We start from the raw sequence: 26,962 nt of genomic DNA on the forward strand, positions 1-26,962 counted from the left end.
CGGGTGTAACTTCTGGGCGTGCACTTGAACACTTAGGGGGACTCACTGAAGTATACAAAAAAAGTGATGGGTGGAGTGCACTAGATTGTCAGCCTACCCGACACGCCAATTCAACTCGGGAGAAAGAACAGCAACCAGGAAAAAACCAGACACATCCTGGGCCTGGCGTGGTCAGCCTGGAAAGGAAGTAGTTAGAGATTAGGTTTTAAGTTTTTAAAGTATAACAGTAATGAAGTTTTGGGAATAAGGAAGAGGAGGAAAGTTAGACATTTGTGGAGGGCATGTTTTAGGGCGGGGAATGGGTCCAATTTAATTCATTAAACAATGTTAGGGATCTTAGTGCGTACAGTTTGACCTAAAGGTATATTATTATTAGCTCTATTTCCTTCCAAATAAAACTGCCTTTTCCACAAAACGAAACTGTGTCAGGAGTCGGTCTTTCCCAACAATAGTAGAGAAACCCTGAGAAATATTAGACATTGCAAGCCTTCTGACATCCCTTGCACACTGCAGCTACCTTCAAGGACAGGGGTCTGTGAGGTGCAGCTAAAAGACCACAATATCCTGAAAACATAATCAATCATTCCCACTTTATGAAATTTAATGCGGTCAATTCTGATGTAGTAAAGTGCAAGACAATGCAACCAGAGAACAATTTAAAACATGGCTTCCTCAAACATTTGGTAACATATTCAAGTAGACCACCAAGACGCAAAAAAGGTAGCAATCCGTGCACATGTCCAACAAGAAAAAGGCTGATGAATGTTGGTCCAAACTGTGGACTTCCTTCATCCTGTAGAACATGTTGGCGTACAATAGACGATGATTTGGTGCATTGACATTTGGTAGATCCATTCTTGAGTTACAACTTTTTCGCTCAACAATCAATAAAATCTCTGGACATTTCATTTGAGGCAATCGTGTGAATGTCTACAAAGGCATCAGAAACTGGGAGAACCAGCCCCACACTTCCAGAGTGCAATACCATTTCTGATTTGTAGACAAAGATCAGTAGGATGTGTGTATAAAAAAAGTAGCAGCCATTAACAGTCGAGTGGATAGAGAGGATTGAAGGACGGGTCCTCTCCGCAGAACCAAGCCTTTGGCGTGGATGAGGCCCCAGTTGGGCCACACCCCATCTTCTCTTTGAAAGCAGATCTGAATCCCTGAGATGTGTCTCTCTGTGCTTTGTAAGCATGGCTAGTAGCCCGCTGGGAAGCCCCCTTTCCTGGAGTCGGAGGCAGCAGCCCACTTGCCCTCAGTGCGCACAACGGCCTGAACGACAGAACCAGCAATGTCAAGAAACTTCACAATATGATTCCTCGCCTTCAGTCGTTCTTCTATACCCTGTGATGGAGACAAATGAATAGAGCATATTGGAAATCTTCAATCCATGTACTATAGAAAAGAAGTTGGGTACAATAACTTAGGCTAAAAAGTGGTTTCCAGCAGTGCCGACACAGGGCATAAGGTCAATCCTATTTGCCACTTTCATGTGAAAATAAATTCGGTGTTGAAAGGTATTTATTAACAATGGAACCTATTTGGGAAATTTCTATCCCAGCTTCAATGTAACCCAAGTCGAGCTAAATAAAGGCCTAGTCATGACATGTTTGGACCAATGATAAATTTGTGCCAATGTTGAAGGTGCTTGGCACTGCACGTAATTCTTTACAACAGCACTGGTGGTGCTGTCTGACCATTTTTCAACACAGGACATGTCCACAGTGTATAGGAGTTCAATATGCATTAAATATTCTTACAATTTCAGGTGACCTGGAATAGTTCAAATAGTCACATTAACAGAAGTGGGATAACTCTGGGCAGTGCTGGCCGGGGCTGTAGGTGGTGTACTCTGCAGTGGTCCCCTGTAAAATACCTTAGGCCCAAGCACTTCTTTTCCTACAAATGAGGCAATGATTTGGACTATGAATGTATAATGTACACATAGGGTAGACAGATCAGTCCATGTTGCTTGGTCATCATTTAACCAGTGAAGGCCTTTTATTTAAAAAAAATAAAATGGGTGAATTATGAGATTCTGAATGTGTTTGCTTCAGTTGAGCCGACGGGACTAACAGACCAGGTAGTGGTTTGGAAACAAATGCCTCAGCCAGACTCATCCTCGACCTTCCCCGATGAACCCACATCACACCCCACCTCAAGCAGCTCTACTGGCTCCCCTTACAGAAGAGATGCCACTTCAAGCTGTAGATCCATGCACACAAGGCTTTACACAACCAAGAACCTCACTACATTAACTTCCACCAACCGTCGAGAAGACTACGCTCCGCCTCCCTATCACTTGCCCCTCTTCCCGCATCTACCGAAGCAGAAGTGGAGGATGTTCCTTCTCCCACAATTCAGCAAAGACCTGGAACAGCCTTCTCAAGTAACTCGAACCATCACCTCACTTCCAGAGTTCCGAATGGCTCTCAAGACCTGGCTTTTCAAATGAACCTACAGGACCTGCAGGTACCTGGATACCCATGAGGTGATTAGACGTGCTTTATAAATCCTGATTGACTAATTGATGCGGTTCTGCAGACAGAGAGTGATCGCCACTCCCATCTCTCTAGGAGTTACAAAAAAAAAGTATATGAAACTCTGAGGGGAGAACACAGCATTGATAATGTGCTTCATGCACTTGCTACTCATTGAAACAGCACTGTGATAAAATGATGGGATCCTTTTATGCAAAATATATTCAGGGACCCACAGCATTCCCATCACTATTACCTAGCAAGGAATATACCGATTGTTGCAGACCCTGAACCACAGTTATAGACCGAAGACGCAGGTGAGGGCCTAAAGTGAGGGAGAGGGCCTTTAACAACCAGTGTAGGCCATGGTAGAAGGGCAATAGGGCTATTAGAACATTCCAGCCACTCAGCCTAGAATGTTATAAATTAAAGAAGGGGAAAACAGAAACACAAACATTGGAATGTTGGAGTAGAAGGTTCATACCAACCATTATTAGACCTGAGCCGCTTCATTGTCTTCAATTGAGTTTCCAGCACCCCAATGTTCTACTATAGCCTTAGAGCCTACAATAGTTGGCTTTACCGGCCATTAAAAGCTGGTTCCAGTATTAAAGGCCCTTGCCTTCGGCTCAGGCCTTTTATCAAGGCAGCAGGCCTTTAATGGCCTGAGGAGCCTGCTACGGAGGAGACTCGAAGGCTATTAGAAAATTCCGCCCAAGAGGACAGAATGTTGTAATTTATCAAACTAAGGCCTCACGGAGCCGGAGGGGGTTGAAATCCGCTCGGGCTCTTAGAGGCCTTTGTTAAACATTGGAATGTTGGTGCTCCGGGCGCTCAACATTCCAATGTTTTAATATGGTGCATACACTCAACAAGAAGCCTGCGCTGCTAACCCCAAAAATCATGTCCACTTAATGACACTGTAGCATTGTTTTTCTTCCCTCAGTTTTAATGAGGGTTTGGTGTCATGATGGGGGTCTGCTACAGAAGCCCCACCCCTGCACTGCAGGAACTGCAGTGGTGTTTGTTGACTTGAGGCTCAAGTTCTTGCCATGTACAGGTTGCACAAGACACTCTGGGGCAACAATCACAAACAGGGCTGACTCCGGTGAAACTCACGAACATTTAGCGTACCGTCTTCCTCTAGGGAGGGCAGAGTGAAAAATGTTACTTAGCTTAAGGTGGCAGAAAACCTAGCACAAGCCCTGTCAAGAAGCTTTTCAAGAACAGTGTTTCCAGATAGTATCCCTCAAAAACACACAAAAATTGGCCAAAACTGAATAAATCAATCAAGTAAAATATGGAAGGTCTGGACTTGGCAGTAGATTCTTGCATCTCAACATTGAAATTTGTTGGTCTCTAATCTGCAAATTTGGTTGTGTGAATCTGAAAAGCATCACAGCTCTCAACTCAGAGTACATGTGTTTTTCAACCATAGGTAGAAGTGCACTTTGGGCAGCTAGCCATAGTTTTAAAAAACAGATATCAATGGGGAGGATAGGACCGCTGTCCACCACCCCCCTCAATTTCAGCATCCTTTATGACCCTCCGACTCCTGCTTCCCGCCCCCGTGGTCCCATCCTTTCCCTGGCACGTCACTGGCTGGTCTTCACTTCGAAAAGGGCCCAAATCTGAAACTGTGCAAAACTTCACAGGTGGAATTACACTTTGCACATCCTAGATTTTTACCGTGGACAAGGACGTGTAGGCTCATCTGGTCTGCCGTGTAGTCGACTATGGCACCAGAGACCCTCTTCAATCACTAGCTCTGTAACTGTTGTTTGTTTATAGGTGGGAATTGCTTCCTGCCCCATTCCTAGCCAACTAGTTGTTGACCCCTTGCTTTCCAGGTACAGTTTCACTACACACCTCCATACCTTCCACTAAGTTCCCAGGAGCACCTACCTGCTCCATTGTATGTTCCAGAAGAGTGGTGTTGGGAAAGAGTTGGTTATGAATCCGGGGCGCTTCCACAGCCTTCTTCACGTCATACCCAAACCACAGCGTGTTCATTATCACCTGCGGGAAGGAAGGAAGGAAGATCTGAGCACGGAGGGACTACTTTAGCAGAAGTACAGGAGACTTTGATTACATACCATTCATGTAGTGCTTAAACCCAAATGAGGCATCCAAGCACTGTTTAAATCAGGTGCAGGATTACCCAAATTCATGAAGCTGATCTGATCAATCTGTCGGCTTCTGGTTCGCATAGCCACTCTAGTCTTCATGTTAGGGGCCTTGGGAAATTCCAAGTTGCATAATGCAACTTAAAATGATTCCATAATAGGAACATGTCTTTTTAACAGGTCGCTAGTCTTGATTAACAGCGATCCTGGGTTAAAAAGGCTGGGGACCATCAAAAACAGTGTGGTCCAAAACCTCTTAGGTGTGTAAAGGTAAGGGTTATGGGCAGGCTTTGTCTAAGCATAGGATATGATTAAGCAATAAGGTTATACTAGGAGTTGGGGTTATGATTTATTTAAACCTGGAGTTTTTCAGGACCAAAAACCAACCACCACTAAGGGAACCAGAAGCCGAAAGGTCTCTATGGGATTCTGTGGTTTTTAGAGTACAGCGGCACTGCGCTGAAGGCTGGTTGGCAGAGCCTGGCATGTGAATGACTCCACTTTCAAAGCCAGGGTATGATATATCCCTCTAAAGACCCTACAGCTCAGGAAGCTTTGCCTCATTAGAAGGATGATGCTTCCAAACACAGACAGCAGGCCAGAGCTTCATTGCCATATCCATCCTTAAAAGTGTGTGAGTCAATAGGGGTGTTGTGTGTATAGATGGGTGGTTATTCTTCGGGCAGCAGAAATCTCGGGCACCTCATCAAATCTTTAAAGGGGCACTACTTTTTTTTGGTTAATACCACTGCCGTGGGGCTTTTAGTAGTCGACCTAAAAGCTCTAGATTCCCCTATATGCCAATTTTATGTAAACTTGCCTTTGTCTCTTCCCTACACCCGCACCCACCCCTCAATACATAAGTCTGTATTATAAATAGCGTGTTTATAACTTGTTCCTTTTTTGTATTTTTAAATATAATTTAACAAATTTGAACGTAAAAATGTGAAAAATACCTTTATCTTTTGCCTTGCTTAATTTGCCTATTTATGTTGTAGTTTAAATGATTGACAGCAAAAAAAGCTATGATTTTACTGCTATGATGCATATAGAAGATTAGAATAATGTCTAACAGAAGGCTTTTCTGATATAGATTTACATCTATAATAAACATACACCAGAACCAGCATAAGAAGCTGCTGCTAACTAAGGTCATAATCACAGATGATAAACATATACAACTGTAAACTATGTTTGAACCGATATTTAACCCCTTCGATGCTCATGACGGAACGGTTCCGTCATGAGCATCGGTTGAGCTGTGCTCATGACGGAACCGTTCCGTTATGACAACGCCCGTATTCATTAGGGCTCAGCACCGGCGGTAAATCGGGACCACACGGATGTGGTTAATGTAAAGAAAACAAGTACAGCACCCCCAAGACCAGGCCCAAAGATCACAGAGTATCCTAAGGCAGGACCAGCCACAATGAAGGAACCAACAATACCAACTGGGACGGCACAGGCCAAGGAAGTCCATCATCCTGAGGGAGCCAGCGAGGAAGGAGCACAACACGTAGCCCCACCAAAGGAAGCCCCAAAGGACACAGACCCGGCACCGGAGCCAGAGGCACAGGAGGAGGAGAAGGCGACAAGACACTGCAACGGAAAGGGAAAGAAGAAGAAAAAGAAGATGGGGGAACAACCCAAAGTGAAGGTGGAAAGCAGAAGTAAGGCCGATGATTTGCTTCAAGAGACATGGAAACAGGTTCGTCCCAAACGCTTGCCCAGAAGACCGCAAAAGAGAGGGGGGGTGCAGAGGAACGGAGACAATCCAACACCAAGGCACAGCAGGCAACCCTGCATGAAATACCTCAGCCCGGACCCAAGCCGGAAAAGTTGGAGGAGGAAACAACACCGAACACAACACTCCATAAGGGAAGTAGGAAGAGGACATAGGTGAGGAAAGAGGACTTCCAGACCAGCAAGAAGTTGAACAAGGCAGACATTGAGGAAGAGGACGACAATGTCATCGTGGAAAGTGAGGAAGACAACCTCAACGAAGGGATGGAGGACGAGGAAGAAGACTAGGAGGAGCTCCAGTCGGCACTCCAAGAACTCCATCAGCAGCTAAACATGATGGGAACCACAGAAGAGACAGCACAGTGGATCCCAGACATGGGATCAGAGGTGTGCATCGGGAACACGGACGACAGCACAGGAGAGGGAGAGCAGGACCAGCAGGTGGCTCAGCACCCTAAGTAGAGGACCCCTGGGCCTTCAACCCCAGTAGGTTTTGAACTGGAAACTGATTTCTAGCGCAGAGACAATGGCTATATCATTGTTCACCCTAAACGTCAGAAGTGTGAAGGATCAGGTTAGGCGAGTTGGCACACTGCACTTCCTGGCCGCTCAGAACCGAGATATCTACTTTCTGCAGGAATGGGGCATTCCGTACATCCAGTAGTACAGCCAGCTCCGATCAAGGGGAGGCATTTCACCGTGGACAAGGTCACCAAGCAGGTCAATGGCACAGTGCTAGTTGTGGACGGCCCGTGGGTCGAGAAGCCCGTTAGGCTCATCAATTTCTATGCCCCTCGCCCCCAGGGAACAATGAGCGACTCAAGATGCTCAGGATGCAACTTGTGACCTCCAGAACCATCCTGATGGGTGGTGATTTCAACTGCATAGTAGAGTTGGATGGATGCACTGGGTCAGACTCTGTTGGGATAGAAGTGACGTCCAGGCTGTTGTTGGAGATGGTAGGTGAGATGTCCCTCCAGGATGTCATCCGGAGAATGGGGCCGAACACCAGGAATTCTTCCTGGATGAAGCTGGAAAAATCTGTGCGTTCATGGATCGGCTTCCTATTCACCCCCCATCGGTAAATCCTGGGCGAAGTTCCATGGTCTATGTCCACTTCTCCACCCACAGAGCAGTCAATTTCAAGAGGGAAGTTTCAGAGAAGTTCCCCTCCACCCCAGGATCGTGGAAACTGAACTGTTTGTTGCTGGAAAACGTAGAGTTAGTGGCAAACCTCAGAGCCACGTATGTAGAGTGGAGAGACATGAAGGACCTCTTTCACTAAGTGGTGGGAATGGGTGAAGGACAGGTTCTTTTTCCAGGATGCAAGCAGAGCTGCTGCATGGGAAAAGAAGAGGTCGTCCAGGAAGCTGCAGAGCAAGCTGCAGCAACAGTAAGAACTTGAGCTTGGAGGATGGGACGTGGATGATGAACTGGAGAAAAGCCAAAAAGGGCTCAACAAGCACTTCAGGGAGGAATCCAGGAAAATCATCTTCCGAGAACGTGGAGAAGGACAAAAAATGCAACTCATTGTTCTTTAACCCCTTCGATGCTGATGACGAGCTCAGCTCGTCATCAGCCACGGTGGTCGTGTGCTGATGACGAGCTGAGCTCGTCATGTTACGCGGCTTTTGGAAAAAAGCTGCGTAGCGCAAAAATAACCCCCGCACGCATGTGGTTAAGAAACTTCACTCAGCCCACACACCACTGGTAGAGCTCCAAGGTGAGAAAGAGCAAGTCATGAGAGTCGTAACCGACTTTTATGGCAGGCTTTACTCACCTAAGTCGTCAGAGAGAGCCTAGGCAGATAGTTTCCTGGAGGGCATCTTGAAGATACTGGGTCGGAAGAGAGAGAGAGGGCATGAACGCACCCTTCAACCTGGAAGAGCTGCACTTGGCCACTAAGACCTCCAAAAGAGGCAAGATGCTTAGAAATGGTCTCCCAGTGGAACTTTATTTTGAACTGTGGGACCTGATCGGGCCAGACTTGCTGGACCTCTATGAGGAAATAGTGGGCAAGGACAGTATGCCGCAATCCCTGCAAGAGGGTATGATAACACTTTTGTACATGAAGAAGAGAGAGAGAGAATACTCCAGAACTAGAGGTCTATCAACTCCTCAATATGGACTACAAAATTCTCGCAAAGGTGATTGGAAACAGCCTAAAGAAGGTAATAGCGAAGATAGTCCACCCGGACCAGATTTGTGGGATACCGGGTCAGCAAATCGTGGACAGCCTAGCCCTCGTCTGGGACACGATTGTGTACGTCAAGAGCCTCAAGGTTCCAACTGCCTTGGTCAGCCTGGATTAGGAAAAGGCTTTCGACCGCATTTCCCATGAGTTCATGGACCGGACACTCCGAGCACTGGGGCTGGGAGTCTTCTTCTGTGACGTGGTGTCTGAAGATCGAGATCTCTCTGGCATAAAGTTGGTTAACGGCTGGAAAAACCGAGCCCTTCTCCATCCTGTCAGGCAAGGCTGTCCGCTCTCGCCTCTTCTGTTCATCTGCATAATTGAACTCCTTGCCGAACGCATCAGACAGAACAGGAATGTCAGAGGAGTGATGGTCCCAGAAAGCAATGGAAAGGGTGAAGTGAAGTGTTCCCTCAACATGGACGATGTCTCAGTCTTCTGTGTGGGCAGACCATCTGTGAGAGACTGGAGAGACCTTGTATCAAATTTGGAAAGACGCCAGGAGCGAAAAGCAACAGCGCTAAGTCAGAAACCCTACTCTTCGGACACTGGACCCCCACCTGAGACCTAAAGCCATTCCCCAGCAAGCAGGACTTCCTGAAGATCCTTGGAGGCTGGTTCAGCAGAGAACGCCTACCATTAGCCTTTGTTAGCTTAGTGTTATGTTGTTCGGACTCTTCATACTTCCTATAGCGCCATGAAGCCCACGGGCGTACGAGCGCTTTATAAATTGATTTTAACATAACATAACAACGTGCAGGGGAGAAGACATGGGGAATGAGACTGCGATGACAAGGCAGCAGCTGGAACTCTGGAGCCTCCAGAAGCTGACAATCGAAGGAAAGTCTTTGGTCCTGCGGAACGAGACCCTGCCAGTGCTCCATTAGGTCACCCAAATTTGGCCTTTGCAGTCCCACATGGCCAGGACAATCACAAGAATGACCTTCTACTTCATTTGGAGCTCAAAGAGGGGAATCTTCATGTTCCCCTGTGTGAGGAGCACCCTGAGGACCAAAGACAAGAGCCACATTGGCTTTCTGGTTGCACAATTATTCCTGTTGCCAACGTGGAGGTGCATTGGATGTTCAGAGTGGGTGAGTGCCGTCCCGTTCAACTGGGAGACCCCGTGGTCTACAAGGAAGTGGAGAAGTTTGTGAAGAAGTTCGGGCTGGAGGCTGCCGCCCCCGCCACATAGACCCTGAAGCCTGTCCTACGCCATTTAAGAGCAAAGGATATCAGCGACATACCATCTCTTCTGGGAGTGCACATATGCACCGGACCTGCTGAAGGCCCTAGGCACAGAGCTTAGGGCCTGGACACCTACACCCTGCATCAAACCGGACTCTGATGTATGGTTTGTTCCAAGGGACACATGAACTGAGTGACCTCAAGAACTGCTGGAGGCTCCTGTGCTGTATTAGAGATGTTCTTCTGTTTTCCAGAAACCGCCTGGTGGTAGGGAAGAAGGACACATCAACCCTGGTGTGTCATATGATGATCCACAGCCTCCTGCACAACTACGCAGAATTGGACGGATCAGATGAACACAGCAACGACAAAACCGGAGGACGTACACGCTATTGATAGTACCTGTGGTGAACGTAAAAGTATTATCAAATCTGACTCTTACGTTTTTGGCCACTTCTACTGTTAATGGGTGGAGGAGGAATTGAATCTGGCCACCACATCAGGGGAGAAAATAGATTTGATTGCCCAAACAATAGTATTTCTTTCTTGTCCGTGTTACATTTTAGATGTTTTTTTCCCCATCCAGCGAATGATGTTGACAAAACTGTTTATAAAATTCTATTATGACCCGAAGGAACCCTTGTTCAAGGACAGGATCAATGGGTGCCATCTGCATTAGAGGTAGTTGCAATTTCCAAAGGTTAATCAAATTTATGAAAGGGGCCATGTAAATGTTAAATACAGAAGGGCTAAAAGAGGAGCCCCGCAGAACACCAAATGCTAATGATCTTTCTTGCGAGGCATACTGACAAATAGATACTACCTGTTTTCGGTCAGTCAGAAAAGATGTAAACCAAATCAGAAATGCCAATATCTAGAAGATGTTGGAGCAATATGGAATGAGAGATGGTATCAAATGCTGCTGACAAATCTAATAAAATTAGGGCAGCATTGTTACCAGAATCTAGTCATCTTCATAGTTTCCGAGACATCTAGAGGATCCGATTCTTTAGAATGCCTGGGTTTAAAACCCTATTGGTAGAAATGCAGTGACTTGGTATCATCAGGTGATCAGCTGCATATTTACGAGTTTTCTAGGGTTTTTCCTGGCGCTGGGAGCAATGAGCTGGGTCTAAAATTGGCCAGCATAGAGGTGTCAGCCGAAGGCTTCTTTAACAGAGGCTTAACCACTGCCACTCTCCAAGAGCTATGAACCTCAGCTAGGGAAAGCGATATATTTAATAATGGGTTTATCACTGGGTTCACCGTATCAGTAGCCTTATGACACATCACAGGTGGACATGGATCTTGAGGGGAGCCTGATTTACATGAGAGAATAGCTTGCCATGATTGAAATAATGAGATGGACTGAAAATTGGATAGGGTGCATTGAGACAACGGGGAATTCAACACATCACCATATAACTGACATGATTCAGGACAGTTGACATCAAAGCCCTGGTGAATTTTTTCTTCAAAAAAAGCAGAAAGCATGTTGCACTTAGCCTGAGAGTGGACAATATCCCTTGATAAGGCTTTTAGTTGTAGAAATAATTTAGCAATTGAAAAACAAACTTCCAGGCCAAACTGTACTTGTTCCACTTGGGACGTGAAGTAGAATTTTTTTGCATCCCTAATTCATTTGTGATAGTGTTTCAGGTCTAGCCTGAATTGGTTGAGGTCCTCGGATTTGTAGGCAGAGCGCCCTTTACGCTCAAGTTGTTTACAATATAATTTTTCTTTAGCGAAGTCTGACATGTACCATGGGGCGGATGGAGTGGGCTGATCTTTGCCTGTATTCACCACAGGTGCTAGCTAATCAACAGCAGCCAGCAGCAATAAGTTAATGCATCAAGGTTGCCCGGGAACCTTTCCCTAATGACAGAGTAAGCTGTGGCCAACAATGTTGAAATGTTGGAGCTCATGAGTTTTCCCCATTTCCGAGAACCGGAAAGGTTCCCATCGGATGGTGAGTAAACTAGTGGGCTGGCCTCTACTGTTAATGCGAAAGGGATAAACCAATTATTCGACCACTCCTGGATCACTGGTTCGCCTGGGATTAGTAAAGGAAAGTTAGCGCCAATCCTGTCAGGTGTATGGCCAGCAGCATGAGTAGACCCCCCCCACTAACTGGGAAGAGACCAAATATTTTGAAGAGTTCTCCAAGATTTTTTGTATTTGGATTCTCTAGTTCATCAAAATGACAATTAAAGCCACCTAGCAAGGTGAAATTTGTGCATTGAAGTCAAGCTGGGGCAAGAGCATTGCCTAAAGAGCCCAGGAAACTAGCATAGGACATCCAGCAAATGACGGTGAGTGACCGTATTTGAAGCAAAAGCCCACACCTTCTGCCCTTCTAAAGTTGGAAAACTCAAAGGAACTAGCTTGGAAGGAGTCTCAAAAAATCATTGCTGAACCTTCACCACGCCTCTCAGGTCTGTCATATCTAAGTAAAGCATCACCAGGGGGTAGTGCGCTACCAATGTCTGCATCAGACCACGGCTTAAGACAGGAGTCGGTAACAACCAGAAAATCCAAATTGTGGTCATTTAACAAGCCACACACTTCTTGCGCATGTTTGGGAAGAGACTGTACATTGGGGAGTCCCCCAGACAGTGATTCAACAGCCAGAGTCCGTTCAAATGAATCATCACTTTCCAGCACCTGTTTACAAAGTATGCACAATATCGCGCTCACAGTGTGCGACAAATCACATTTATTCTCACAGACGGATAGAGCAGTGAGGAGTTGTTTTAGAGAATCTAGTGCAAGAACAGCACTTGATTTGCAACTGACATGGGGGCTGGACGCGGAACGGATGCGGACAGGTGCAGACAGGCTTGCCTTTGGCGGGCCAGCGGTGCATCCGCACGGTGACCCTGCTCTTATCCTCTTCCTCCCTGGCGCTCCGCCTCCTAGGTACGTGAGCTAGCCTGCTAACCTTGTGGGGGAAAAGTGACGGTTCCCTAGAGGCTGCCAAGCTAAGTACCAAACAGTATTCCACAGTTCAGAGTAAAAAAAATTAAAAACCCCCAAACATAGTTACATCAAATTCATCAGCAATTAATACAAGTTAACAGTTAACTATTTAAAATGAAGTTGCACTGAAACCTGCAACAAACTATTGGTTGGTATTATTTAGTATATTGAGCCACTTATATCTTAACACACTACAGAAATCAATAGACATATGTTGAATACTAATGGTATGTACCCCCTTTAGTGGGCTTATGGTGAATTTCACACTACACAATATAAGGGCACGTTCTAAAAAAAGCTTTTGTGGTAAAGAACACAATTTTTTCTTTTCTGTGGTTTTGTGACACTAAATAACTGTTGGTCCTAAGGCCCTTAAGACATTGCCAATACGGCATTGAAATGAAGCAAGTTGGCCAGCCAGAATCAGTTTGAAACGAGGGATATTGTTTTTAATCATGCACTGACGCAGCCAAATAAAGATCATTAGTCATCCTAGCCAGCTCTTTAAACTTACAAAGACACCATAACTGGAGATGTTATTAAGAGAGCGCCACTACAATAAAAGGGGTGACATAAAAGAACTGACTAGGATGCAGTTCATTAGACAACAACACAACAACTCATAAAAAAACTCGGGGGATATGTACAAGGAAGTGGTAGAGCGCGGTGTTAGCCTCTTTGGTTTAACGCTGCGCTTCGCCACTTCTGAAACGCAAGGCTGCACCATATTTACAAGAATGTGGTGCAGCCTTCCCTTTCCCACTGCGATAGCGCTAAGTTTACCAACTTAGCGCCAACTAAGGCACCCTTGCACTAGAATGCAACGGTGTCTGCGTGCAGGGGAGGATTGTTTATGTGTAGGAAGGTGTCCCTTCCTGCACATAAACAATCCTAAAATGCCCACACTGTCACTTTTATGTGTGCTGCTTCATGCAGCACACATGAGAGACAAAAATGCATTTTTTTAAAGACTTGTTTATGTACAGGAAGGGCCACCTTATTGTATATAAATAAACCATGGCATTTTGCTTTTTCCATGTGTACTGCACAAAGCATCACACATGCAAAAAAACGAAAACGAGGAGAAATAATACATTTCTCCTCAATTAGCCAACTTAAGACCAGGATTTACCTGGTCTTAATTTTGGTGCTGCCTCCTATGTACGACACCCTTGTACATAGGGTGCAGCGTCAAAATGGATGGGTGTTGTGGTGGAACACCCACTGCCCACCTCTTTCACGTTAACCATAGCGTGATAGGTGACCTTCTGTACAAGGCAAAGTTAAGCCACGTTGAGTGGCTTAACGTTGCCTTGTACAGGAGGTGCACCCACTATCGCCACCACAACATTGGTAAAAGTAACGTAGTGGAGGCGATAGGGGCTTGCAAAAACAACAGTTGATGGACAGAATGCAGAACAATGTCATACATTCACCCCAGTACAGTGATCTGGGCCGAAATCCGTCGTTTTTCTGCTCACCACACCAACCCAATTCAGACATGGCCATATGCAAATCAGCCTTAACTTTGTGCCTCATGGGAACAGGCCAGCTCGAACTGCCAAGCCATGTCTTCACTGGACCGGAATGAAGCATCCTAGGACCGGTTTCTGGCTATCAGCCGTCATCAGCCAGGAAAGCTTGACTCCAGTGGTGTAGAGAGCACGGGACTCACGTCTGAGCATACCCGTCCCACTCGGGGTGACAAATGCAAAAAGAACAATTGATGAACAGAATGCAGAACAATGTCATACATTCACCCCAGTACAGAGATCTGGGCCTAAATCCATCGTTTTTGCTCACCACAACAACCCAGTTCAGACATATGCTGCTTGTTTTTGGCGATAGGGGCTTGTACATATGGCCCTCAATTATCAAACAAGGAAGAGATCTGTAGCATCCTGCTCCCATTTACTCTCACTCATAGAAGAATGCTTATGTTGGCAAGCCCAGGACACTGAATGAATTGATCACTGTGACCCTAGGTTGCTTTATGTTAGGTGCGTCCTTTTACCAAAACCAGGTGATCGGTTTACTCACCTCTTTATTCTAGAATATGTACACCACAGCCCGACACCCACCGACCACGCAAGGTCTTCCTCGACTTCACCATCTCCATGACTAAGCAGGTCAACGCCGTCTCCTCATCCTGCTTCAACAGCCTTCGTATGCTCCTTAGGATCTTCAAGTGAATCCCTACCGAAACCAGAAGAACAGTCACCCAGGCCCTCGTCACCAGCAGGCTGGACTTCGGAAACACCCTCTTCGCAGGAACATCGACCAAGCTCCTGAGACGGCTGCAACGCATCCAGAACGCATCAGCACCACTGATCCTTGACATCCCCCGCTGCAGCCACATCACACCCCACCTGAGAGACCTACAGTGGCTCCCAGTCAACAAGAGGATTACCTTCAAGCTCCTCATACACGCACACAAAGCCCTCCACAACGCCGGCCCAGCATACATCAACAGACGACTCAGCTTCCACACCCCCAGCTCCGCTCCGCCGGCCTCTCCCTCGCCACAGTCCCCTGCATCCGAAGATCAACCGCCGGCGGCAGATCCATCTCCCACCTCGCCGCCAAGACCTGGAACACTCTCCCCGCCAACCTACGGCAGACTCAAGACCCACTGGCCTTCAGAAGACTCCTCAAGACCTGGCTCTTCGATCAGTAGCAGCATCCCCCCGTCTCCGCAGCGCCTTGAGACCGTCACGGATATGTAGTGTCCTGATTGATTGATTGACCACAGCAGCCACGTTCCGTGCAGGTAAGAGTGGTGGGATCTATGTTTTCGACAGGGAAATGTATTATTTATTTAATTTCCCCTCTTAATCGTCTACTGAATAAATTCCCTCCACAGGTCAGCAGGCACCAGAGCTTAATGTAAGCCATGAGCTATCCTTTCACTGTGCAAATAACAAGAGATACAGCTTTGACAGAGAAAGTGACTGATGTATGTAGATTGGTCAATTTTTTATATTATGATAAATGGGTGGCGGGTGTGCCATCTATTTCCGCTCTCAGATCCTATATTCAGATAACTAAATGACAAGATGCCAAACAAATAGATAGCCATCAACCAAGTTAATATTAAGCATGTATACATTAAACACATAGATACCAGTCACATAGGTATCAGATAAGTGGGTATCAAACAATTAGATATCAAAAAAGTGAATATCAAACATGTAAATATCAGACAAGCAACTTTTACATAACAGATCTGAAACAAGAAGATATTTCATCTAATCAAGCCAATTTCAACCAAGCACGTACCAAAAAAGCAGCTATCAAACAAGCAGTTATCAACAGGTAAATACCACATGTTTGGCCACCAAATAATGAAATACCAAGCAAATTGGTCTAAAAAAACAAGATGAAACGTGTAGATATTGTACACATAGATAATCAAAGAAACATGGATCAAACAAGCAGGTATCAATAGGGGGAGAGGAGTTGGCCTAATGGCTAGAGCGGTCGACCTCGAATCTGGGGACCTGGGTTCAAGTATCGGCAATGACTCTGAACATCCTGTGATTCTAGGCAAATCACTTAAGTTCCTCGTGCCTAACCAAAAATGAATGTGTCCTAATGTAACACATGTGGTGCTATGTAAAGTGCTCTGATACCCGATTTAGGTCAAGTTTGCGCTATATAAAAAAAAAAAAGAATATACCGCTTCATACATATAATACAAACATGCAACTATCAGTTAGGGAGTGATTCTAGGAAGTGCATAGCAACACAGCAAGTATCACACAACAAGTGTGAGAGCATACCGATGTCAACCAACTATGAAACAAAAACATACCAAACAAGTGAATATTATATATAAGCAGAAAAAAATAAACAATCAGACAGGTAGATAGCAAAAAAGGAAATAGCAAAGACGTACTAAACAAGGAGATACCCGTGTGTAAAATCAATACAAAACACAGATGTCAAACAAAGATATCAGAACAAACGGATCACACTCAAAGAAACAATATTATTTCCACCAATATATCAAATTAACATAGTCATCTTTATTCCTAAATATTGATTCAGGCAAGGATTAATCAATCTCCCTGTCTGCATATCTTCCTACTATCTGAGTCTCATCCTCTAATGAATGTATACATCACATTATCTCGGTCAGTTGACTCCAGCCCTGTCCCCATCAGCTTATCATTCTACTGACCAGAAAAAACAGAAAACCCATCACAGATTGCACCATACCAATGCTGTTGCCGAGGTAATTCGCGACCCTCCAGCAGCCCCAATGACCATATGGACTTTCTTGTCTTTGTCCAGCAAGATTACAGGGCACATGGAAGATAGTGGGCGTTTCCCTGGAAAATAATGTAAATAAAAAAAACAATATCAGCCTATCACCAGGGTAGGAATAGCAGAAGATAAGCAGACTCTGAATCAGAAACAATCACCCAGTAAATGCTTCCTTTCATGGCGATTATCCGCAGAGGAGGAGAGACGCTACCTGGCTTAATGAAATTAGCAGGCGAGGGAGGAAGCCCAAATCCGTTCACAAAGTTGGGGGCGCTAAAGTCATCCATCTCGTCGTTGAATAGGATTCCACTTGTAGGAGAACGAACTTTGGACCCAAAGCTGTCAACAGGAAAACAGCAATAAAACCCCAAATCACTGAAAATTTAACAAGTAAAAACCGCATCAACCCATCAACAGCCATTACAACGAATCTGTAACAACGCATACCATTACATCGCATGCCAATACAGCGCAAATGGCATTACATTGCATGCTATCACAACACATGCCATTACAACGCATATGCTTTTACCATGCATGCCTTCACAATGAATATCGTTGTAAAGGCATGGGCATGAATGGTAAAGGCATATGTGTTTTTCATGCAAGTATAAGGTAAGTGTAGATACATAAATATGTGATATATATAAATATATATATATTCTATGATTTTCAATTATCGTGACACTGATATACAGAGGGTAGTTTTTAAAAATCGCACTTATTTTTATGCTAACACTGTTGATTATATATATATATATATATATATATATATATATATATATATATATATATATATTCACTGAAAAAACCATAGGTTATAGACCATATATAGTTAGGGATTAGCATTTACAAAACCTTATTTTACTCGCATAAAACCATTGAAATTCGCATATATAGTTGGTTGCGCTAACTATATATCGCGCACCCGCAATCCACTGCTGATGATGTCACATATTACATCATTCATGACATGGTCAGTGACATCACTGATGACATCACTGATGACAACATCCAGTGACTGTATTTTTCTGTAAAGTTAAAATATGTATTACATATTGAAGAATGAGTGGATGTATAAGTGTCTGGATGAAGGATTTAGTAGGTGCATGACTGACTGTATAAGTGAGTGATTAAATGTGTCTCACTGAGTGCATGGGTTAGTGACTAAACTGTCTTAATTTGTGCATCATTATGTCTGTTCTGTAAACTGCTGCATGTGTTGATCAGTAGCTATATGAGTAACTATATGGGTTATTGATTGGTTGCCCAAGTATTTGTATGGGAGACTGAGTGTGTGTGGGGGTGGCTGGGAGGTGTGCATAGATGTGTGAGCAGTTGATTCACTAGATGTATGGGTTCAAAAGTGCATGTGGAAACAACTGCATGGGCGGTTGACTGTGGGCATGAGTGTATTGGTGAGTGAATGGATATCTCAGTGCTACATGTCAAAGTAAGTACATATGTAAAACACAGTACATGTGAGAGGTGACATATATAAATAACTGTGCATAAGAGCCAGTGAATGTGTGAGTGGCTGTATGGATCATTGTGAACTTGTATCAGGGATTGTATAAGGGAGTAAATATGTGTTAGTATATGTTTGAATAAGTAAGATGTGTATAACTGTATAGTTGAGGAAATGGAGGTGTGATTGATTCTTTGCATGACTGACTAGGTGTGTGAGTAACTCCATGGATGAGTGACAGTCTGTGAGTGTCTGTTTACACTGAGTGTATCTAAGGTTATATCAGAGTCTAAAGAGGTTCATCGTATAATCACATGAATGATGTCATCAGTGATGTTATCAGTGATATCATTTGAGATGTCATCAGTGATGTCATCAGTGATGTCATTTGAGATGTCATCAGTGATGTCATCAGTGATGTCATTTGAGATGTCATCAGTGATGTCATCAGTGATGTCACTGACTATGTCATGAATGATGTAATATGTGACATCAGCAGCAGTGGATTGCGGGTGCGCGATATATAGTTAGCGCAACTAGCTATATATGCGAATTTCAATGGTTTTCTGCGAGTAAAATAAGGTTTTGTAAATGCTAATCCCTAACTATATATGGTCTATAACCTATGGTTTTTTCAGTGAATTTTCAAGGTTTTGTAAATGCTAATTCCTAACTATATATGGTCTATAACCTATGGTTTTTTCAGTGAATTTCAATGGTTTTTTAATAGCAAATATCAAATGCTGTCAAATGTCAAGTACATGATAGGTAAAAACATTTTCGTGTCTATGCACGCTGATGTGCTTTGAACGCTGCCCCCCCCCCTCTTTTCTCTTAGGAGTACTCTCTCTTTGCAGATAGTGAAGGGTAGTTAACGCAGGCCTTTGCCCCCGTTGTAATCCGTCGTGCCTGCTTCTCTCTCCATTTGATTGATTGTTATCCAAGCATTTAATATTTTTGAATTGGTTCTCTTTGGTTCATTCTGTATTTACAAACAAGCACAGAGTCGCAATACTCTGTTTAGTCGTTGCAAATAGTGAAAAATCGTTTAAAAAAACAAAAGGAATCGAGCAAAATCAGTAGGCCACTAATGGGATCTGTTTTTGACCTCGCTAAAATAGAAACATTAAGAACAACCCCTCATGAGAAATACGAAACTAGTGAGATGAACTTAGCTCCACACCATGATGGCTGCAAGACAGCTCGACTCTGCCGCCCACCCCACCCAAAATAACGACAAACCCTATGCAAATATTATAAATATAAATATATACAACACACCAGCAAAGTAACAGGGTAAAACATTTTATTAAATAACTATTTACATAACTATTTTATACTTTTTGTTGCCCGATCCGGCTAGCTCAATCGATCGAGCATGAAACTCATGCACTCTGATAGCAAGCGTTGCTGCTGATACTATGCAGACAAAAACTGGTTTTCAGTTTGTACATTCTTCAAGATTTTTCCATCCAAGGCTGGTTGAGAGTTTGTAGAACGATGGCTTCAGATTTTCAACATATTTCAACAAACATATTTTCAACATACGGTGTGGTGGCGCGGACTGGGAGGGGGCGCTTGGCTCCTGCCCCCTCCCCAAGTAAGATTTTCATACGTGAGTGTACGTTCATGGTTTTGGTCCCTGAGTTGCTTCGATGTCACTGCCATGCTCAAATGGCATAAGTCCTGGATGTTGGGTGCCATGGTTCAGAGTTCTGAGCAGCGCTTGTAACACTGTCTGAAGCTTATTTGCACCTGCTGCAGCTTCACTATTCTCAAAGTAAGTGAGGACCGTTTGTGGACCTGACTGCATTGGAAAACAATGTGATGCGGTGCCTCCCTGAACCGCTTGACGGAGGCCACCGAGGGGCGGTGAGATGGCGCGGACTGGGAGGGGGCGCTTGGCTCCTGCCCCCTCCCCAAGTCGTGTTGCCCTGGTGTGGCCTGAGATCACCCCCGACATAGGCGGCCGGCTCCCAGGGTCCGGCGGAACTTTTTGCCTTTTGATGAGTCTTCCATTCTGGACCTTGTCCCACAATCCGTTTGACCTGAAGACACGCTGTAGTGGGGCGCCCCTTTACCGTTTCAGTTGCCATTCCGCCCGCTTTTGCTACACTGTGCCTCTTCCGCCATTCAGCTGTTTACTGCCCGCTCTTGCGACTACAGCGTCTCGCTCACCATGTAGTTGAGTTGCTCCCGCTCTTGCGATGCAGCTATAGGCGGCTGCCACAGGACTCTCAAAATGGCGGCCGCCTCTTCAGATTTGGGCGTGGTCCACTAAAATGGCCATGGGACACCTTGGAACTCGGACGCTTGTCTGCTAGGGCTTGGGCTCCATTCTCGAAAGCGTCCACTGAGCCTTGAAGATTCTACAAAAGTCTTGGGGGCCCGACTCCCGCAGGCTTCTGGTGGGGAGCAGCTGCCATGATTGCTCGTGGAATGGCCACGACTGAGATACGAGATGGTGGTGCTCTCATGCTAACGCCAGCTTCAGTCTGAAACATCCAGAAACACTGTAGACTACCAATTCGATCAGTTCCGGTAGCGCCCCAATGTGACCCGGTAGGGAAGAACTTGCCCTCCCCTCTTTGACTGATGGTTCTTGTTGCCTGTCCCTTCTGTTGTCATTTAACAGAACTTTTTAGACTGCTGAAAGGGGTTGTGTTCCGACCGCTGGTTGGTGGAGACATTTTGACTATATTCTGGACCTACGTTGTCGCGTAATGCGTTATATGACACGCCGCGTTAGCGCACCCGGAAGTACTCCAGTGCGCGAAGCGCAGCTTCCCGGAAGGGATCCGCGGCGCGCAGCGCGTAACGTAAGCATAACAGGTCATGTGACTTGTTAATAAAACTTTTCATTGGTTCATTTTACTTTTGTTATTCTAATGATGAAAGGCTTGGTCATATGACCTAAAAATTACGCTTTTTATTGCTTTCGAACATTATTTTTTCTTAAACATATATGTTATAATGTTCCAGGCTAATGTATTTTCCCGGAAAATTTACAACTGTCCTGCAAGTAAAATATATTCCTTTTTCTAGTAAAAGGGCGTTTCTTCGTCCCATGACGGAGCCGTTGAGCAAAAGATGCTCGGCCTGCTGTCTTAGTCGCCGATACGCCCGAATATCAGATTCTTATCGATCACTTTATGTTGCAGGAGTAAAAAACACAACAGCCCTTGACCATTTATCTTTACTGCGTTCCTGCGTATTATACCTTTTATCCGTCATGTAATTGGACTGCTTTATTTCACTTGCCTTTTACTGATTCGAAAACAGTGACTAAAATTAAAAACTTTACCAATGTAAATACTACTACCATGTTTTGTTTTAAAAACCTTTATTGTGAAAATGTCAGTATACAAATACGGGCCTATAACCACGTGGGCCGGCCACGGAGCAAACTGGAATTGTATATGATGAGGAGACATTTACACTGTAGAGGAACGCAACGAGCGGGCCATTAGGTTGCAAGAACTAAGGTGTCTAACAGTTGCGGAATCGGTGGACGTACATTTTGTAATTAAAATACGACAGGGCCACTTACAATAAAATTATCTAGATATACATTTGCAGGCAAGTACCATGGGTGACGTTAATTCGAACTTTCAATAGTACAGTAATCAATAACACATCAGAACTTAATATCAATAGGGATGTCGAAATATTCAATCAATTCTCATTCCTGCCCGCCATGTGCTTCAAAACTGCATACGTATCTCGTGATATCAAGGTTGTGCAACCAGTACACAACGAGTCCCATTTATACCGGCGCCATTTTGGGCGAGGCCGGGCAGGTCCAGGATATAGTCAAAATATCTCCACCAACCAGCGGTCGGACCAGAACCCCTTTCGGCAGTCAAAAAAGCTTCCGTTAAATGACAACAGAAGACATAGGCAACAAGACCAACAGTCAAAAGAGGGGAGGGCAAGATCTAAAGCCATTGTTCTACAAACTCTCAAGCAGACTTGGATGGAAAAATCCTGAAGAATGTACAAACTGAAAACCATTTTTTGTCTGTATAGCATCACCAGCAACGCTTGAGTCAGCTTTGTGTGAAGCCGCCATTTTTTATTCAATCAATAGCGTCCCCCTGCACACATTCAGGGACCTGGTCGTGTCTAAAGGTTAAACGGATTGTGGGACAAGATGCAGAAAGGAAAAGGAAAAAAGTTCCGCCGGACCATGGGAGCCGGCCGCCTATGTCATGGGCGATCTTTGGCCACACCAGGGCAATAGTGAAGCTGCAGCAGGTGCAAATAACTCAGAACTCTCAACTATGACACCCAACATCCAGGACTTGCCATCCGGATCTTGGCTCTCAACTATGGCACCCAACATCCAGGACTTGCCATCCGGACCATGGAACTTTCGGCGCAGCATTGTAGGATGGCCACACCAGTGCGGCAACTTGCTGGACACCACCTCGGTGCCATCCGGATCTTGGCGCGTTGTGCTGCCTTCGGCCTACTGTAGCAGCAAGTGCGGGCGCAACTCTGCTGGACGGCGAGTGAAAAGATAAGGGGCGCCGCACTGCACATCAGGTGCCTCCACCTGGGGAGGCGAGAGAGGCCAGTTTGCGCCACCTCCCCCCCCATGCACCCCACGTCGACTTTCGGCGCAGCATTGTAGGATGGCCACACCAGTGCAACTTGCTGGACACCACCTCGGTGCCATCCGGATCTCGGCGCGTTGTGCTGCCTTCGGCCTATTCGCACATCGGTCCGCTACTGACGCCACCTCACGTGCCAACGGATTTTCTACGCTTTTTATAGCAGCGCGTAACGTAAGCATAACAGGTCATGTGACTTCTTTATAAAACTTTTCATTGGTTCATTTTACTTTTGGTTTCCTAATGATGGAAGGCTTGATCATATGACCTAAAAATATCACTTTTCATTGGATTAAAAATTTTTTTTTCCCAAACGATGAAAGCCCCACCTTGTTTCTAGATGTTTCAGACTAAAGCTGGCGTCAGCCTGAGAGCACCACCATCTCGTGGCTCCGTCGTGGTCATTCCGCGAGCAATCATGGCAGCCGCTCCCCACCGGAAGCCTGCAGGAGTCGGGAGCCCCCAAGACTTTTGTAAAATCTTCAAGGCTCAGGGGACGTCCAAGTTCCAAGGTGTCCCAGGGCCATGTTAGTGGACCATGCCCAAATCCGAAGAGCCGTCCGCCATTTTTAGAGTCCTGTGCCAGCCGCCTATCGCTGCACCGCAAGAGTGGGCGCAACTCAACTACATGGTGAGCGAGACGCTGTAGGCGCAAGAGCGGGCGATAAACAGCTGAATGGCGGATGAGGCACAGTGTAGCAAAAGCGAGCAGAATGGCAACTGAAACGGTAAAGGGGCGCCCCAGTACAGCCGACGAGCCTCCACCTGGGGAGCCCCGTTCACGCCGCCTCCCCCCCCCACCCCCCGGGGCGCCCCACGCTGTTTTTCGGAGCAGCATTGTAGGATGCCAAAACCAGTGCGACAACTTACTGGACATCACCTGGGTGCCATCCACATCTCAGTGCGTTCTGCTGCCTTGGGACTATTCGCACAACAGACCGCTACTGACGAGGCCTCCCCGCGCACCCCCCGGAACGCCCCACACCGTTTTTCGGAGCTGCATTGTAGGATACCAAAAACCAGTGCGGCACCCAGGTAACATCACCTGGGTGCCCTCCAGAACTCAGCACGTTGTGCTGCCTTGGGACTATTCGCACAAAACACAGCTACTGACCATTGTTGCTTCTTTTTAAAAAAAATTTTTTACATGTATTTACTGTTTTTGTTGCGTTCTATATATTTAAAAGTTATTAAAGTGTTATAATCCTACTTTGTTGGAGTACTATATATTTATAATGTAACACATAATTGTAAAAACTTTGATGTACAAAGAGGCATCCCTGGAATCTTCCGCTTCAGGCTCGGTCCCACACACCCTCACAGTGAGAATCCCCTCCCCAAGCACAATACAGGATGGTTATCAGATAGTAGGAACGCGTGTGGTGTGACAGATCTACTGTAACTCCTTTGAAGAGGGGTGATTCTCTACAGCTGGGGCCATAAACTACATCTGCAGGGCTAGGTGATAGCCTGGGACCGGCCTGAACAATCGGACACAGAGGAAGAAGAGTGTCAGAGGGTGCGGTAGTGAATAGGGTGAAAGGGTGGTGTCGGGTGGCACAGGGTGCGATTCTCAGGGAAGAGCAGCGCACATGGGAGGAGGTTTCTGGCCCATGCATGAGAGAGAGAGCGGGGGTGACCAGTGCGTGGAGGAGATGCTTGCGAGGGTGAGGAGCCATGCTGAGGATCGGCGGCGTGCAGAGAGTGGGTCTGGTCAAGGCATCTAAAATGGCTGCCGTGCTCAACAAAAGTGTGGCATTGGAAAAAAGACAAGATGGCGCAGACAATGTTTATCAATAAGGATTAATTTATAACAATTATTTAAAACAAAATATTTACTCGCAGTGACAACATGGCGGTCAACAGTTCCTGATTTCCATCGAATCGAACGTTAACAGACGTCACGCAACAAAAAAAAAAAAAACGCTCACGCACAGCCGCTGGAAGACATGTATCAACATATATGAGCCTCCTCAGCCACCCTCAGAAAACAAAAGGGGTCAGGATGCGTCTCCCGTACCCCCTTATACCTAGTAATTTAATGAAATCGAAACACAAAATGGCGAATTCACGTTTCGCTACCAGTTTGCGAACCGAGAAGCGCTTCTACCGCGAAAAATCAAATTTTTATTATTTGCCCCACGGGACCCTTTAATAACCCCAACATCATTCCTAGGGGGTCAAGAGAGGTCTACCTAGCCCCCTTTCATTAAATTCCCCCTTTGTTTTTCTCCTCCTCTTGTCTATCGATCCTACCGACAGACAAGATGGCGGCCGCACCGGACTGTTTAGAATGTTGACAGACACCGGAGAGCCAATCAGCTTCCCTACGCAAAGCTCCGTTACGCGAAAAGTACGGGATCTGGAGCGCTATCTGGGACGCTGTCACAGATATACCTGTTTTTTAAACGTTAATTTCTCAAAATCCACTGGAGCACATATATTGAGACCCAGCAAAGGCACATCGGACTAACAGTCCCTATAATTTTGCCAAGTTTCGTGCAAATCCATTCAGCCGTTAATTTGCGAACCGAGAAGGGCTTCTACCGTGAAAAATCAAATTTTTTTAATTTTCCCCACGGGACCCTTTAATAACCCCAACATCATTCCTAGGGGGTCAAGAGGGGTCTACCTTGCCCCCTTTCATTAAATTCCCCCTTTGTTTTTCACCTCTTCTTGTCTCTCGATCCTACCGAGAGACAAGATGGCGGCCGCTCCGGACTGTTTAGAATGTTGACAGACACCGGAGAGCCAATCAGCATCGCTTCGCAAAGCTCCGTGACGCGAAAAGTACGCGATCTGGAGCGCTATCCAGGACGCTGTCACAGATATATAAATTTTTTTAAACGTTAATTTCTCAAAATCCACTGGAGCACATATATTGAGACCCAGCAAAGGCACATCGGGCTAACAGTCCCTACAATTTTGCCAAGTTTCGTGCAAATCCATTCAGCCGTTCGAGCTAAAAGTGAGGCCAAACGACCTATGGAAATTAACATGGGAAAAACGCGTTTTGGGACCCCCCTTTTTTCTCGGCCCCCCCTTGACGAAACCCCCCCAAATTTTCAAGGGCTGCTCAGAAACAAAATGTGCCATTTTCCTGAAAATTTCAGCCGATTCCGTCCACAAACGCCAAAGTTATTAGACATAGAATTTTCAAAAGTCCCATAGGAAAAAAATCCTAACTATATATACCTACTGGCGACCGCCAGTAGGTAATATATATATATAGTCATTTTAGGGTTTACAGTGGGTTTGGGTTTAGGGGTGGGAAAGGTAATTTTAGGGTGGGTATGGGTTTTGGGGTGGGAAGGGTAATTTTAGGGTTCAGGGTAGATATGGATTTCGGGGTGTCAAGGGCATTTTTAGGGTTCCGGGTAGGTATAGCTTTTGAGGTGCCAAGGGAACATTTTGGGTTCAGGGTGGGTATGGGTATTGGGGTGGTAAGGGTAATTTTAGGGGGAATGGGTATTGGGGTAGTAAAAGTAATGTGAGATATATATATATATATATATATATATATATATATATATATATATATATATATATATATATATATATATATATATATATATTCATCACTTTTACCAAGTGTATGCCTTTACCACTCATGCCTTTGCGATGTAATGGCATGCATTGTAAAGACATATTTGTGGCAAAGGTTTGCGTTTGTGATGGTAGGTCATGGTAAATGTATAGGTGTAGTAATACCTGCGTTGTAATGGCACGCATGGCATTAGTAACTGTGCCAAATTGGGATAAAGGATTTGATTAGTGGGGAGCAACAGGAGTTTTGCAAAGTCTGAAGCTCTGAAATGTAAATTATAATACAAGAGGCTCTATCTTTGTAGTAGCAGGAAACAATGTTCCTGGGTGTTGAACTTGCTCAGAACAAA

General features: G+C 45.3%; 1 protein-coding gene across 4 annotated transcripts in view; it reads right to left on the reverse strand.

Annotated features, from left to right (window-relative positions):
* Positions 1-575: 575 nt before the first annotated feature.
* Positions 576-26,962, reverse strand: part of GGT1 (gamma-glutamyltransferase 1) — a 244,715-nt gene continuing 218,328 nt past the window's right edge. For all 4 annotated transcript variants that reach the window (XM_086942788.1, XM_086942789.1, XM_086942790.1 and 1 more), the window contains 4 exons: positions 17,194-17,321; positions 16,935-17,047; positions 4,389-4,502; positions 576-1,347 (listed from right to left, as the gene is read on the reverse strand). In XM_086942788.1, coding sequence (XP_086798914.1) covers positions 1,201-1,347; positions 4,389-4,502; positions 16,935-17,047; positions 17,194-17,321 — 502 coding nt within the window. In that variant the 3' untranslated portion in view covers positions 576-1,200. The remainder of the gene's footprint in view (positions 1,348-4,388; positions 4,503-16,934; positions 17,048-17,193; positions 17,322-26,962) is intronic.

The sequence above is a fragment of the Lissotriton vulgaris genome, chromosome 11, assembly GCF_964263255.1.
Source record: "Lissotriton vulgaris chromosome 11, aLisVul1.2, whole genome shotgun sequence".
In the NCBI taxonomy this organism is placed as follows: domain Eukaryota; kingdom Metazoa; phylum Chordata; class Amphibia; order Caudata; family Salamandridae; genus Lissotriton; species Lissotriton vulgaris.